The 18209-nt window shown below is 33.5% G+C and overlaps 1 protein-coding gene across 3 annotated transcripts in view; it reads left to right on the forward strand.

Moving 5' to 3' along the window:
- Nucleotides 1-17539, forward strand: part of LOC139992597 (uncharacterized) — a 32746-nt gene extending 15207 nt beyond the window's left edge. For all 3 annotated transcript variants that reach the window (XM_072013557.1, XM_072013574.1, XM_072013564.1), the window contains exons 3-4: nucleotides 8617-8876; nucleotides 9827-17539. In XM_072013557.1, the coding sequence (XP_071869658.1) occupies nucleotides 8617-8876; nucleotides 9827-9926 (360 nt within the window). In that variant the 3' untranslated portion in view covers nucleotides 9927-17539. The remainder of the gene's footprint in view (nucleotides 1-8616; nucleotides 8877-9826) is intronic.
- The last annotated feature ends 670 nt before the right edge of the window (nucleotides 17540-18209 follow it).

The raw sequence follows: 18209 nt of genomic DNA on the forward strand, positions 1-18209 counted from the left end.
GCAAGAAGTCTTATCTTAGTACATATATACGTACATAGTTATTCGTATACATACGATCATTGTTCTCTTCCTTTGCTTCGCTCTTAGCTATTTTCGAGTGTAAATGCAATTTACGTACGTGAAATTAATATCGATGAAGGACGCGTTGAATTTCCACAAAATGCTTCGCACGCATCGGTTGCTCCAATTCAGGTTATTTATAATTTTTTAATCGATTTACGACGAACTACGGTACAGTTTCGAATTACGACGAATTTTAAACGAACTACGTAGCATTCTTGGTATTGATGAAAACACGCATATACATAAGTAGCACGTAGTGACTCACGAAGGTAATTGAACACTTCCAGAAACCTTTTATAAATATACGTGTTATGGATGTTATGGAAAACATTTCAAGATTTCATTAATATTGTAACGAGATACGTCTATTATAATTACTAATTTCATATGCATTTCGTAGAAGTCAGAAAATTATTTACGCAGTTAATTATTCATTATTAATAAACCACCCCATGATGTATTTTAATGCACCCATTGTTATCACCAGTTACAGTTGAAGACAATAGGAAAAGAACGTAATTCTTCGTTGATTTTCTGATTTTAATGTTATTTGCTAGCTAGTGTATAAAAGAATGTATTTTAAAATGAGACTATCAAAATGCGGATACTTAAGTGTACAATGAACATTTTTGTGAACGATCAATAATACCTACGTAATATTGGTATAATATCATAAGCCTAATCTCATAACGTTCCTCGAGATGTACGTTTCCAATAAATATCTTGTAACTTTTATATACATTTGCATATGATACAATGATTAATTATATCTCGTTACAAATGTTGGAATGCAATTTTCCAAACGTTGCGTATAACGCAGACAACGTATTGCTAAAAATCTTCTATGATAATTATTCGCGTAATTTTTATAAAAAAGAGGATGAAAAATGAAGGATGCGGTCAAAGGTCGTTTCTGATCAAATATAAGATTACGAAGAGAGACAAGGCACAAAATTAATGAGTTCTGAGATCGCGGAGGCGTTGTACACGATTTTCCTCGGAACGTTTAAAATATTATTGTTAATTAACTTTATTCGTTTCTCTGTCAAACTTGATTTTCCAGCTCTCACATTCTACCACTGTCGGCAAAAACTTTTCAATCTAGTCAAGTGCTCTTACGATGGTCGAACGTGTTCAAGAAACGATCTCTAATACTCCTACTGTTGCTGACGCAACGTTTTATCTTCCTACCCAAATGTTCTGTACTTTTTCAACGTCGTCGCTCTGAGACGTTACGTACTGACGTAATATCATTTCCTCTTTTACTTTTTTGAGAAAAGTTAAGCGCCTCATGTATATAGATATATTAACGGTAAAAGCAAATGAACGTGCTTCGGTTTATTCTAAATGAATAAATACGTCAAAACGAAGATTATACACGAATGGTATGACTTTTATGAACGAATAACATGTTGCGAACAATATATGTATACACACGGTCTATCCCAAAAAATAACGAAACTTCTTAAAAATAAGAAAACAGAGAAATCGTTTCGAGGAAAATCTTTTATTTTATCCAACTACTACTAAGACGTTGCGCGTCTTTTCGTGGTATCGCTTTGAATATCGTAACGGCTTCTCTTCGTTGTTATTTGAAGCCGTGAGAAGAAAAAGTAGTTGCATCGCTGCATCTGATAAACAGAATGAGTGGTATGATATCTTAATTTGCTTGTTTTCAAGAAAAGCAATTACAGCCGCATTATCACGTAATAGAAGCAGATTTTTCGACGCGTCAACGAATTCTTCCCTGACGTTGATCGTTAATGACTCTTTAGCTAATTCTTCAGCTAATTATGTTATAACTCTAAGCTTTAAATGACATTAATCGCCATAAGAATTTAACATGATGATAATAAAGGATGTATTTCTACGTGACAAAAGTTTCGTTATTGTTGTTGCCATTGGTCTTTTCTAATCCTAAGAAATTCGATTATTTTTGGACAGACCGTGTATAATACACGGGAATCGAATGATTCGTGTAATTTAACACGTGGGTGTTTCTGTTAAACGTTTTGATTCTCAAATGTTGTGTTCGTATATTTCATCGAACGAATAGTACAAATATACTTTTTGGAAATTACTTCATAACTCACAGTTTAAGTAAGGGAAGTTGTAAAATAAAATTTAGTAAACTAATCCAAATTATGGGAGTCACTTATTAGTCCGAGGATACCGCTTGAATATTAATATGAATTAATAATTCGATCTGAAAATCATTGCCAACAAGTAGCACACAGAGATATTGATTATTAATTCTATAACAGCTGTAAAATATATTTGCAAAATTAAATAATTGTAAAATTTAAAAAGTTTTTAAAGTTTCTTCTATATGTATAATCAAAATTTTACTTATACTTACGTTTACTTATATAATATGGCATAAACCTTTGTCAGGAAGATTTCATTATATTTTTGCAACAAATATCGATCGTATTGATAATTAAGATGAGTGCAAGCATTTCTATAACTCTGGTCCTCTCCGCAAATGATTATTTCAAATATACAAATGCATCCGCAATGATAAAAGCAGTTCTAAAACTTTTGATTAGAAGCAATCAGTCGCACAATCTGATTAGAAGTAAATGTAACGAAACATCGCACACGATTTTCCAATAATTTACATTAATTTAAAATTCTTCATTTAAATTCAGTTGCGACGCACGAAACTGAACAACTTCGGAATAATTTCATAGCTGCGAAACGCGGTGTACTCTGCGTTCGGAAAAAACCGATGTCAGGGAAAATTGTGCCGTATTCTTTATCAGATTCCATCGTCGCTCTTTATAAATAGAATTTCCGAGGCAAGTCCGGTTAAAAACGCGGCGGACGTGATCCTCGTGTAAACGCGTGAACCGAGCGGCGGCACGCGTACGAGAAGAAAATCCTCCGACACGGAGAAAAGAAAGAAGAAAGGAGGCTACGAGCTTCGCTTATGAATTTCAAATGATTTCTACTTGAGATTTCAAAGGCAAATTACCTGTGAACGCGAAACTTTCGGCCGTTCAGAGGAATCCACGTATTCGGTGGAATTAACATTCTTTATTGCTCGTGAGAATCTGGGTCGAGAGAGGAATCGTCAATAAAAATTGAGAAATGCAAGAATGCAAGACGCGTAGTAGAATTTTTCCTGTATTTAGAAATAAATCTAGTACAGTGTGAAATTAAGACAAACTGTCTGCAAACACGAAACGTCAGGATGTAAAATTAGCGCTTTTGGTGTTAAACTTGAGGAACTTGAACGGGATAATTCGAGATACATTAAGGAAAAACAAAATGAAAAGGATAAACGATTAATTTGTTTGATATGTAGATTATTTAATATATGGGATAAGTATTAACGAAGAAAAATACCAGGAGACTTTCTACCGTCTTAGGTAGTTGACGATATTGTTTTTTGGGATGAAGTCCCTTTTTCCTTTGTATATACATCCGCTCTTTCCGTATGACAGATACCCGCTTTATCCGTGATTGTTACTAGCACGTAATAAATTCAAGGTCGCGGTGAATAGCCCACTGTAAACGTAAACTAACTTTTGGGACTCTACGTCGCGTAATTTTAGTGCAGACCGATTGACCCATTTATATACGTTAGCCATTAAACTATCGTTAGAGTATATGGTGGATCCTTGGGTCTGTAGAAGGTCAGATTAACGGTATGAGAGCCGCTGACAGTCAGGTAACAAGGGCTGACTTGTTGGCCGCTTCATACGGCGTAACAATACCTTTTTAACAAATTGAGTAAATTATCATATAAAATTAGAATAATTGCTAGTTTGAATATTTATTTAATTAATGAAGAAGAATAAAAATTCTTGTATAGTGTTCTACGATAGACAGAATCGGTTAGTTTACGCAGACAGAAGGTATACATCAAATTCATTGCACGTGATACGTACAGATATTTTTTCGAGTACCTCTTTACATTGCTTCTCTTTAGAACATTCCAAATGCATTTCAACTGCATTCATTTTAAAATAACTCGACGTATTTAACGAACGTATTTAAAAAGTACTTGAATCCAAAGATCCAAGCAATTTAAACTCAAATAAAGAGATTCCAATTAGTATCAAATTATGTACGTATTATATTGCGCGATATATATCACTTTTTGCATACAATTTATTGTATCACGTGTTTAGTTGGATTGTATAAGAAAGTTGGAATTTAATATGTCAATTAGAGAACTACGATTCACGGACATATCCTTGGAAAATGCGATAGTGAGAAAGTGTTTCCTTCAACTTCGAAGCCTGAAACATTCGACACCTATTACTCAATAATGATAAAAATAACGATCGATATTACTTGTAGAAAGAAATCAAGAAGAACCTAACAGAATATAATATACGCTCACAACATCCGCTATTTTCTACCAGACTCCGAAAGGTGAAGGTTGAAATAAGGAGTTAGTGGAAACGCGATCTATGGATTAGCCATGTATATAGATGAAATTTTTATTTCAGCCTTATGACCCTTATTTTATTCTCAAATTTCCTCTCTAACAAAGGCTAATTTAAATTGGGTAATAATAACGTGCATACGTAAGAGGAAATATCGTAAAGCTTTTGCTTCTGTTTTCTCCTTCTTCTTGTTCGTATCTTATTGAATTTATTAGGTTGTCCGAAAAGCGTTTTCCTTTCGCAAACGTGTTTTTTACAACAAACGTGAAACCAAATCTGTGAAATGTCGCGGTATTTATCGCAACAGAACAAAATGGATTGTTATGGTACGTAATTTGGCAGAATAATATAAAACAAAAAACGTTGTGCGTCTATTATTTCCTCATAAAACGAAAGAAACTTTTCGCACAACCTAATAGTTTCGTGTAAATTCTACAATAACTATTCATTGATTTAAACAATCGCAAATTTTATGATTCGTAACACTTGGCATTTCGCTAACTTTGGTCTTCTATTTTGGAATTTATATTGTGAAAATTTTCTTTCTAGAATTTTTTAACGTTTACATTTAAATCGCGCAAAATTTTATTTGTCAAATAAATATCGTTATATCTGTAAAACACAGAGAAAGCTCACCAATTTGTTTCTGAACCGCGATACAAGCACGCTGTCAAACTACAATTCCGATTAAAAAATTTTTACAGATCGTACCCATTTTCCAAACACCTGCAAGGTTCATAGGACGACCACGTTTAGAGAGAGCTCTCTGAATCCCTTAAATTAGGCTTTAATTGCAAGTAATCTCATTTTATAAAATATCGATCAACAAATTCTCTGGCTGTTTCCTCAGGAACACCGTTTTCACTATATTTCACGGGATACCTGAAACTTTGTCCTACAAACGCGAGTTCTTTCCATCTTAATTTCATTATGAAACTTTACGGGGCGCAGAACGAAGAGAAAAAGTAGCTCGATGAAAATGTAGAATCTCCGTGAAAATTCTCGTTCAGTCAAACGGTGTTGATTTTGTAGCAACAGCCAGAGGACGATAATTCGATTAGGGAACGATGAAAGTCTCTGGTCGACTCGGGGATGCGAACGGCTGCAAATTAATCACGACTTTTCCTTTGCATAATTTTTCCATGGAAAAATGGAAGCGCCGCGTTTCTCCGTTGTAGCATAGCGAATTACCAGGACAGAAATTGAATATTTCCTGGACGCGGCGCGGCGTGCGGAAAATGACGTCATTGAAAACTCGTGGGCGTTCTGTTGAAGCGGCCCGTAACTACGCGATAAAGCACATAGAGTCCTGTTTGGAATTTATTTTCCCGCCTCTTACCGCGCACCTCCTCCGCAGATAATTTTTATGAACATCCTTCCCCGATAATCGACACTAAATTTAGCTGTTCTTTTTTTACATCTAAACGACCATCTTCTTCTTCTTCGTCGTCGTCGTTAATACAACTTTCGGGATAATAATAGGGCGATGAGATATGGAGTTGTTATCGTCGACACGGTGCTTTACGATGTGGATTCTATGACGTGTAGACACAGTGTTTGTTATTTTCGTTATTCTGGACGAAGGAAGTTGTTGTTGTTGTGAAATGATTAATGGACTTTTACGATAATAATTATACGTTTCCTGTCTTGAGATTCTTTTTCGCGTACATCGTGTGAATGGAATGAAGCGAAAGTGGGAATGTTAGGTTTAGATGATTGAAAGGTTCGAAAGAAACTTAATTTCGGATCGAAGAAAGAAGTTTATGAAATTTTAGAAACAAAATTTATCAGAGCGTGAACTGCTATGAATTATAACAATTCTAAAAAATTGCAAATATGATTTGTCGTAATTTTGTTTGAATCCCTTAAACTAATAGGATAATACTTCTATGTAGATTGTTATAATTTTTCTGACATCGGAATATACAATTTCGTGATAAATAGAACTGTATACATAGTCTATATTATAGACTATATCATAGGGTGTATCATAGTCTATATTATTTTATTACTGTGATTACTATTAGAAGAAAACGTCTCAACAGGAGGCTCTTAACTTTTATTTCGGGAATAAACTACTTTCCTGCTGGGAAAACATTGAGAAAAATATGAAAGAAACGTTTTTAGTATACGTTATTTCCTGTTTTAATTTTCCAAACAAATCCAACATCAAAAGCAAGATCAACTGTAGTAGGATCAAAGGCGAAGTTTCAGTTAAAATCGAATATAAATGTATACGAGCTGCGAACTTATTAAATTTGGTTTTAAAAATTATTTTTTGAGAGAAAAGACTAGAACTACATTGACGAAGGAAAATAAAATCAGTTAGATTTTCATGAATAACGAATAAGTTAAAAATAAATGAAATTAACAGATTTTTATTCTAAAAAAGGATAGATTTGACTAAATAGTTGAATTTTATTCACCATATAAGGGAAATTATAGAGTTTTTGGTGTTTCGTTGGTTAACGTCGCATGACGGTAAGCTAAGTTTAAATCTGCTAGTTAGCAAAATGATGCAATTTGAGAAATTCATTAAAACCTTCAAGGTTCAGCCTTGAAACTCGATATTATCTATGGATAGTGAGAGAGGAAATGCGAAGTTCGAATTTTCGCTATTTCAATGCTAGAAATTGCTTCCCTAGGATGTTCGTCCGCCTTGAAAATTTGAAAGTAATCTCAGAAATCCTTGAATATGAAACGAAAACGCCTTAAACGAACCATCTAAATTTTCTGCGAATTTATTAACGAACTTTCCAATAATTGCAACTGTTGTAAATCATTATTGAAATGTTTTCAGGTAATATTTACAAATTTCATACGGATATTTTGGAAGCAGAATGATTAGCATATAATTAAAAAGAAAAGAAACAACCGGAGAGCATTTCCTTTTCGTTGTCCCTATAATCTATAAAAAATATATATAAAATATATTAAAAAGTGCTCAAAGCTCTTTCGTTTATCTCTTATTTGAAACCATCTTTCTTTTCATCGTCCAAACATAGCGCAAATGCGCTCGCGTGCTTAATAGATTATTCTACACCCTTTTAACGCCTTTCTCTGTTTGTTATGATTTTCATAAAGAGAATACTAGAAATTAATACGACACTATAGCTACTAATAATAGGTTTTTGAAACATGACGTCGCACGTCCAAGTTCTGGCGTTTCTTCTTCGTTTAACTTCTCAGTTGTAGGATATTTCAAGAATTCTATTTCTAATTAAGTCGATCCACTCCTGCGCAGCGTAGTGGGAACAATGTTTGCTTTCGCGTAACTCTACATATAAAGGAAAATTCCTCACAAAGAGGAACCTTCAAAGTTAAAGCTCGCATTTAGCAAAGTAACTTGCTAACGGCAGCTGACACAACATTAAATAAACCATCTTTTAAACAATGAAACAATGTAGGAAAAGAACAAGGAAAGTGCGCTTTCAAAGAACCGTATAAAATATGGAATTAAAAAATTCTTTTATAAATGGAAAGTATAGATTTTTATTCTTTGAGAAATTTTGAAGATTACCTCCGAACTTGGAATTTAAAGTCGATGACATTTCGCTTAGATCACGATGAAAACAAATATCAAAGCAGCACGGAAAGTGAAAATAAATCGAAGAAATTACAGAACGTCTAGACGGAGAAGAATTGATATTTCACAAGATAACAGTATCGTAACATAATTATGGAAAAGAATTTAGTGTTCGAAGTAACTAGAATTCTCAAAATATTGAAAATGGTTACTTGATTTTCATTAAATTAAAAGAATTATAATAATATGTATAGAATACTCTATTTATAAATAATACAAATTTTATTAAACAGCGTACAGATCCAATTTCTACGACGATGTTCCACTTTATTAATTTAATTATTTTGATTCATTTCATTCCAATTACAATATTTCAATCAATTTAAATTCCATCAAATATTAACTCGTATAATTATTCTATTCGTATTAATTTCTCAATCTGTATATGTATCAGTTATTTATTCAATTATTTATTAGTTATTGTCAATCTCACCTTTAAAAAGATTCTTGTTTCACAGTATCATTTTTTTAATATACTCATACTACTCATAGAATGATCTGATAAGCTACGTAAAGTGTAAACTATGAAGCTGATTATTGATTGAGGCTTTTTCAATGTTTTCGAAGGTCAATTCTTTACACGTGGTAGTTGGATCATTGCTGTTGGGCGCAGTGGTGTTGGTGGTCGGTCTGGTGCAACTTGCACCTGGTGCAGAAGCTGCACAAAACTCCACCGCCCTTATCGTCGTTGGATGCAGTTTGCTGGTGATCGGTGTGTTCCTCGCGCCTCTCAGAGCTTTGTGCATCAAGAAACAAAAGGCTGGTCAGAAGGATGGAACACATCAAAGAAGTGTTACCAGCATAGACATGCTTTTGGCACAACACAGGTGAGTCCGGACGCGGTGCGGATTATGTTTTGCGATTGAAATAATACAAACGACGACACGGGTATCATAGACGACTTGTTTAATAGCTCGTGAAATTTTTATTGTTTACATTTTGCACTGTGCAGTCGATTGAAAGAAAACATCGATACAGTTTTCCTCTGTTATTTAATTTATGAATAAATATGGGAAAATTTGAATATTTTATTCCGTATAAAATTTAATGTAAATATTTGATTCGTTTGGTATATTTTAACATTGTTGTCGCGTCAAACGTAATGTAATCGGTTTGAAATCATAAAGAGATCTTGCAATAAATCAATGAAAATTATTAATATTAGATCTGTCGAAAAATTCTATTGCTTCTTATATTCCTATTTACTTACTCGTTTAAAACTTATTCGTTAATTTGTGATACGATGACTATCATTGTATGAGATCGTATTCCATCTTTCTAGTGATTCAGTGATTTCATTCGCAGAAGAATCTTCTATTTTTTTTATTGAAACTACGTCATCTTCATTCTTTAAATATTTTTTATCCAGAAGATACTGTAACGATCGAAGTAAATGAGAATCAAAAAGGATCAGATCAAGTCATTCTTTCCAAAACCGATTTAAAGTTTTCTATCGCGGCGCACACGCGATGACATTACCATTCTGGTATTCGTACAAGGTAGTATCATTATCTAATAACGTATTTATCGTTAAACTTTTAGTAACAAATTAATAATTGCCATCTGCATTCATCGCCTCTGTGCCTGAGGCGAAAATAATAGAAGTCAGATGTACGAAACTTTCCCACAGAGTTACTAACTTTCGAAGCTAATTCCAATCTCGAAATTAACCCTTGATATTCGAATAAGGATTAAATGAAAAAGTTTGAAGTTTATGAGAAATGAAATGAAAAGTCTTTATAAGTAGTAACATTGCCGAATATTTTTTTACAAACAGAGACTTCACAGTGCTGACGCCTGATGAATTGGAAGATCTCGTCGGCCGGCCAACCTCCGCCCTGGAGAATAAAATCCGTAAACAGGGACACAATACCTAGGTATTGTCGGCCTCGAAGAAGGCCCATTCATCGTCACCATCGTGCTCGAATACGCCATCGTCATCGACGTCGCCAGGAACTAGCTCATCCATTCTCTACACGCATCGTTACGACTCTCGAGAACATAGTCTGGTTTAAGCAAGAATAAAAAAGAAAAAGCAGAAAAATCGAAAAAGGCGAGAAAAAAGGAAACTGGCGTACGGTCAGCTTGACTTTTTAGATAAAATCAATTTTCGACTAGTGTGCACGTACCAAGAGCTGTTTCTTTCTACGAAGGTTGCACGTCTTGCCTTTAGCTTGATGCAAGCGGTATCCCTAAGGCGATCGAGCGAAACATCATGAATATCATGAACGATTACGTTGCTTTCGTTTGATAAGCACACGCGATAGAATCGCCTACAAACACACAGTACATTCTTTACGATTGATTGACCGTTGTTGTTGCTTCGTGGACTCGGGTCCAATTGTTCCGAACACGAATAAAAGATCATGCAGCAGAAACTCGACATGTGAATCGAAGAAAAGTCGACGACACTAGCAAGGAAGACGTTGAAATCTTGACTACGAAAGGGGCATAACGTGATGACGATGAAGGTGATCGATTGGTCTAACGATCCCTTCTAACCGTGAACATTTTCTTCGTAAATCGATTGGACGAATCGGAGTGTTTGAAAGGAGAAGTTCCAGAACGAATAGCATTCAATTCGCATAAAATGATACAAAAGATCAAGCAAAAAGGGACCTAATTACCGGCTGCCTTCCTTTCATCGTCGTCCAAAACTCTCTCGGTTCACTGTAGGATTTTATTTCCTTAAGCACGTGCGGACTTTACTATCGTTTCAGAGCAACAGCATACTTGTTTCGAACGATCCTGTGTACGAATGTTTTGACTAGAGTAATCGTGTAATGTATTTCAAGTATAGTTAATCTCGTGATCGTTCGTTGGCTCGCAAAAGCGTCGAGAATTGCGAAAACAGACCCGATGCACGCGAATTACGTTTCAGCTGAGTCTTTGCACCACTTGTCGTTTGATAAGGGTAAGAGTAGAGTTTCAACATGACGAAATCGACTCGTACGCGCGAATCTCGAGAGGATCTGCCTTTTGGTTATACTCGTTGAAGACTATACCAATGACGAAACTAGTCTTCCCTCGAACGAACACAGCAGAATACATTCGTCGTCGAGGAGTCTAGCTTATTTGTTCGTGTAGAAATCTTCGAAGAATCTTCGACAAAGGAATGATCGGAGAAGATTTGTGTAGATGGCTGATCAAATTGTCATCAGGAACATCCGAAGGCTGCTTCACGGCTAACGATCACTGAAAGTTTTCGATTGTTCGGAACATCGTTTACCACAAGAGACCAAAAAAGCAATTTCGTTCGAGACTTCATTGTGTTCAAATCGCCAAGATACAAGTCTGACTCTCAAGTACGTTAACCGTTTAAACGTTATTAGAAAAAAAAAACATTTAAATAAAAATATAGATCGATCGGTCGATGTGCCGCGGACAAAAAAAAAAAGAAATCATATATCGTAAAGTTTTTTGTATAAAAATTTAGATTAATTATAGCACTTGATTACTTCATTGCAACTGATCACTTCACGAAATGAAAGGATGAGACGAAGAGAAAGGGACAACAAGAGGGTAAAAGAAGAACGAAAGGCGAAGGAAAAGAACGGTAAATATTTCATGCATTTGATGACGCGTGATGATTAGAATTTAGCGATTTGGAAACGATCAAGCGAGTCAAGTAAGTAGCTTGGAGCGGCCTTGTTACAGTCAACAGACACCCTGCAGATACTCGGAAAATATTTTTAGTCGGGACCTGGTGCCCGTCCACTTGCCAGTAATGCGTTTAAGTGAATAAACTTTCACACTATAAGTATCTATCACCGCATGATGTATTTGCACATATCTTCGACTATTAAGTAGTAGCTGTAAAAAGATTTGAAAGAATTTGGGTAAACGGAGGGAAATATGTATTTGTATGCACGAAACAGCGTGACGAAAGTCGATATCTCGAAGGAAGAACTTCTTAACTGATGAAAATGTCATATCTAATTAAGCTAATTAATTCTCGAAACAAGGATTAACTTGCGAACGAACTAGAAATTATTTCATTCAACCATTATGTAGATAATAACGATATCATACCTAGAATTAATTTGCATAGTTTCTTTAAACATCCATCTGCTCCTCTGAAGCCACATAAAACTATATAGCCGTACATATGTATACCGCGTAAACGGAGAACGACAATTACCTTCAGATATCGAGTTCCTGCTAAATTATCGCTAAAATATCTTGTCGATACTGTTTGTGTTCGATGGGATACGTTTCGAACAAGAAAAACGATAATTAAGGCGAGAAAACGAGTAACGAGAACGAAAATGAAAAGATCTACGATCTCGTAAATATTTGAATAGTTCAAAATAACGAAAAAAGAAAATGATTACTGAGCCGACCTCACTCGAGATACTTTGCAAACGTTCTAATAAGCTAGTGAATTTTACAAGCGGCGATATATTTCATAAAATATTTTTATGATCGACAAATACCATGAGAGAGTTTAAGGAACAAAGCGAGAGGAAAGGTTCGCGATATACATACATATACATACGTATTACGTATACACGTGTCTTTTAAATTAGTAATTCATTTCGCGGACATTTGTGTACAGATATACATATATGATAATTATGTACTGTACTTAAATCATATCAGCATTGTTAGATGTTTCATTCGGACACCGTTTCGTTGATTCTCGCGGCGCACGTTTTTATGGTTTCGAGCATCGTTCTCCAGCGAAATTCTCCTCGCGGTTCACCAAGAACGGTTTCACCAGTGTTTTCAAGAATTTTCATCGCGCAACAATATGAATGTCGTATCATAATAATCGTGGCATGATTGAAACGAATGTAACGAGGTTCATCTACCTGACACCCGTTATACGAGATCGTGGAACACGGTAATATATTATTCCGTTCCATGAAATAACTAGAGAGAAATTTGTGGTTTTTATCGATCGTCGAAAGACGATTCGAAGGAAATTCGATCATAAATTGAACGTGTCGTAGCCGAACAATGAGGCCGCGAATGCTGAAACATACCGGAAAACGAATATTAATAAATTATATGCTTCATATTACGAAACATAAATCGATGTTTAGGCTTAGTCCATAGGCGTTAAGGCTGCTCGTTCGTTTGTTAAAGAAATGATGAAGTGAACGAGACTCTCGAAGAGCGATTAAAAATATTGTCGAATTTAGGAATAATTGCTCGAGAAAAAACGATCGTATCGATCCCAGAAAGGCTGTTAGAATCATATAACATTTTCTATTTCATGCGTATAATTATAAATGATAATTCACATTCGAGGATTCGATTCTCTATACACGCCCAGACTATCGTAGACGATCGTTTCCTGATAAATAACTAAGAAATATTAGATTCATAAAATTTTTACGAATTTTAGTGCGATTTAATATTAGAATACGCATTAATAATAATCTTCCGATATCGATCAATTCAATGGAATAATACTATTACGATACAAAATTAAGAAGTTATACGTAATAATTTCAGATAGATAATATCAAAAAGTACTTTATATATACATATATGTAAAAAAGATCGTATATTAGCGTTAAATTTTAGAAACCTTTACTGAACAAACAGATTTCTGTTTAAATCCTGTTTTTTACACACCCTCTATATAGGTATGCATTTGTATAAATATCCGCAGTCTAATTATAACAGTTCTAAACAGCTTAAAATCCAATGTATTCAATAAATTTCAATTATAAAAGTAATCTATATGTGGCGATCATGAGATTCATAATGGCGTAAATCAAGATTTCGGAAACCAACATTTAGTATGCAAGCATCTCTTAAGAGTATCGTTTCTTTAGTTTCCTAATTAACAAAGTTATAACTTTGTTCTCTCTTGCAACACAATTTCACAACTTGAAGAAATATAAATTTGTTATTGTAGTAAAACAGTGGATTGACTTACACCATTATGATTCGCATTCAGCTCTCCGTACGATTCAAGCGAATAAATATCATATCCATAGTACATGGTCTCCTTTAACAATAATTGTTTAATATTTTATTCGTGTAATACCGATCGATAACTACCATTTTCTGGGCGTACAGAATGAATCCAGGCACACGAACATTGCGAAAAATCTATCGTTCGGAATTTTTAACGATTTTCTCATTGATGGCTAACGATAACGATGCATATGGTGTTGTGAATTCCTGCAACAAGAAAGAAAGACAAACTCACGCTTAACAGCGTAATGAACGTTTAAATAGCGTTACGTCATCTTTCATTGAGAATGGAAGTGAATGGAACAGCTTAATTGATCAGCACTTGTTTACGTGAAAATGTCATTAAATTATTACGGTCGATCTCGTTTTCAATCGTCGCTAATAATCGTGAACATAATGACGTAAGATAATACTACGTAACTAACGTAAGTTACTATAAGTAAAGAAACATAGAACGTGGATAGACGAGGTAGCATTCATTTCGAGTAATTCTCGAGCAACAAATTCGCGCCTGCAAATCTTTTCCTTTCGTTCACGGACGTGGTTTCGGAACCATATCTTTTTTGGTCCTCGATTAAGGAAACGAACGCTGAACAAGTTCAAAACATGTCATGAACATGCTCTGTCACCTTAACACCTTAACAAAAAAAAATGCAACAGCAACGTCCTCATTAATGTCAAATTTCGTAATTTAATAGAGAGTTAAGAGAAATTAATGCGTGTGTGATAACGAACCATTTAATTATACAAGATATCGATTTTGTCTTATGATTTATACGATCGGCGTTCTGTCTTATTAATTAAGGATCAACAAAGGGTAGAGCATACGTTTCTTCTTTTTTGCAACGAGCAATGAATTTCAAAGGAAACATATCTATCGAACAAGCGATACGTAGATAACTATTTTTTCATTGCCATTAGTATAATACAACAGAATGAAGTAAAAAAAAAAGAGTAAGAGAAAAAGGAAAAAAGAAAAAGAGGGGAAAGAGCGATTGAAACGACGCTAGATACGCCGCTATTGAACATTCGTTTATTATCGAACGACATCCCATTTTCGCTGAGATTTCCTTCTACAGTGAGAGACGTTTGCCTTAATTTGTAAAATATCCGCTTCCTTTACATATATAAACATAAATCTTAGAAGGAGTTAGCAAAAACGAATAGTTTCGATGATGGATAAATATGAATACGTTTCTAGGCGAGCAAGCAGTTATTTTCGAACGTGAAGTAATTTGTAATAGATGAAAGGGGAAAAGGGTGATGGAAATATTTTTGGGAGAAACAAAGATTTGGATTCTCCTCTGTTCTTGGCGAATTCATTTCGTTTCGCGTATAGAACGCGACAGAACAGTAAGGATATTGTTATTGCTAAAATTATAGTTTCTTTATCATTTCGAAATGCAAAGTTAGTTTCCTCCTTATCTGACGCTTCATTAATCAGTGTGATCAATGTCTCAAGACATTGTATTTCTCCCTAAAATATTACTCCCATGGTAGTACTTAATGTGAAGCGAATCTGGGTAAGGTGCAACAAGGAAAATATCATTCATATATTAATTAGAAATATTATTAAAATTGAAAATAAAACCAAAGATAATTATTCTGATTTTGCAATAATTTAAACGTAAATGCTTCGTACATTCAACATTGATATCTTTTTCTTTTTTTTTTTTTTTTCATTTCATAATTGACTGAATCACGTTTCTCAATAATTTTTAACTGCTTCAATTTATCGTAAATTCATCGAAATTACAAATCTCACTCAAGATAATAAGAATTATAAAATTATGTATATGATTTATACGGTAGGAGTCTCATATCATACTTTATTTGCGCAGAACAATTGTAGTAATAAAGAAAAACAGATTTCTTGTTGCATATTGGTATCCAGTTTAATATTAAGTCATTCAACGCACACACTTAGCTGTAAGAATTTTTATAATGGTGCTCTATGAGATCGTCTCTGCCGTCGAATGCTGATATCATCACACGATTTGTCTCTTTTAAATATCAAAACTTTTTTTTTTTTGTCGCTTATTAAAGCTAGAAGAAAGAATCGAAAATATATTGCGTGTATTTACATCTTTGGCTTATTCCACAGAACACCATGGTACACGCTGAGTACTTTTTATTGTAAATATTAGGATACGTAAAGGAAGGATACAAAAAAGTGATAAAAAAACAGGGGTAGGATGAGTTCAACGCGCAATGATAATTTTTTTGTTAGTCGTAGAGGACGTTCGACGACCGTAAAAAGATGATTATTATTGTTACTATCCTTATTATATATAAGTAGCCGTGTTTAATGACCAATTGGGATGTCATGACAAAATTATTAGGACGAATTTTAATTGAAGTTACCGAGGTGGACAGTTTTTAATCCGTGTCTGATAAAAAAAAAGAGCAGTTGCTATCGAGAATGATTTAAAAAAATTTCGTACAAATTTCATGTTTAATTACGATTGTCTTCTGTATTTCTAATTTTCACTCGATATTTCACACATATTTTAATTGATGTTAAAATTGATTCGATAACATTGTACTCTGATTTTATGGATTACGAGACTCTGTTAAAGTTATTTAATCGCGCATTCATATAATCCGTGACCGATTTTTTAGCCACGGAATTCACTATCAGATACGAATTAACGAGGCGCTATATGTTACACAGGAATTTAAGAAAAACGGCTTAATGCAAAGAAAATTTTGTAACGACACGAAATACACTATCGTATTGCCGATTAGTACACGTAATCGAGAAAGTTTTATCGATAAGCTTAAAACTAGAAATATCACAATAACGTTTACGGAATAATGATAAAACGTTGACGATGGCGTAACTTTTCATCGTTATGTCCGTGATAAATCCATTCAGCATTATCTCCATAATTCAACATTGCTATATATCATTTTGCAATCACAAATTTCAAAGCACATGGTAAAAAGAATTCCAAAATTATGTAAATTTTTCGTTACTATTAATGAGTTGCTCCTCCATTTAAATAATATAGTTGAACACTAATGATTAATAAAGATGGCTCTCAAGAACCAACTGGGATAAAGCAAACTTTTCGTATGAAAAGTTTAGTCTGTTTTATCACTGCCAGAGAGTATTTGAAAAATAACGTAGACTTCCTAAAGAAAAAGTATGATTAAGAATATAAACATAGATCGATCAGTTTCATCGCTTTCGAATAAAGGAATCTTGATCGAGTTGATATACTAGTTTGTTTAATGTATGCATGCTTGTAACGAGGCTCTGATTTCTTTTTAAAAAAATAAAAGAAGAAATGGATTTTTATTACAGAAATTATTCTGGCATAATATATTAATAAAAAAGCAGGAATAAAAGGAAGAAAGTAAAATTAACCAGATATCGATGTTCCCTTTCGCCATCGTAAACGTATTAAAACTTCTACTAATGGCTATTACACATTATAAATATTTTATCTGGAATATTATTACCTTGTCGCTTGAAAGTTGTGTTAATCTGTATATTTTGTAAGCAAAGATTATCGATAGCAATTAATAAAGATACTATTACGACAGAAAATATGGTTCTAATTGTCATAAAATGAAGAAACATTTAAAAATACATAATATGTTTAAAATTTAAACGAATAGTGGTCATTACTTAATTGTACGAAATATTGTCTATTGGAAACAGAAGAATTTATTATATACATATATATATATATATATATATAACATTTCTTAATTAACTGTAGAAATATAATTAGTAATAAATTTTACTGAAGATCAAACCCAATTAACGAACCCGTAAATAGTAAAAATATTAATAAATAACAAATTTTTGTTATTTACTATATCGTTTTTGGTAGTATAAATAACATATAATTTACACATTACATACAAAACGTAATCCAAAAGATATACTTTTCTAAATAGACTTTATTTTCATGATTCTTAAATAAGTTTTTAATGTAAAATATTCCTCATATACGTAAAAATTTATATGTAGTATATTATATATACTCGAATAAATATACTATCAACAAAAATAGTAAGTTAATTACTAATTTATCTTTTGATTTTAAAAAACCCAAGTATTATCGATAGTTCCCAATTGTAATTTGTACTGTAATTATAAGCGCTACGGAAATTTGAGAACGAAAATACATAAATGAAAATACTTACTTTATTTTTGTTCAATTAGTTTAGATTTTTAAATGCACTTATATACACACATATTCCACCGATTA

The sequence above is a fragment of the Bombus fervidus genome, chromosome 2, assembly GCF_041682495.2.
Source record: "Bombus fervidus isolate BK054 chromosome 2, iyBomFerv1, whole genome shotgun sequence".
Lineage (NCBI taxonomy): Eukaryota > Metazoa > Arthropoda > Insecta > Hymenoptera > Apidae > Bombus > Bombus fervidus.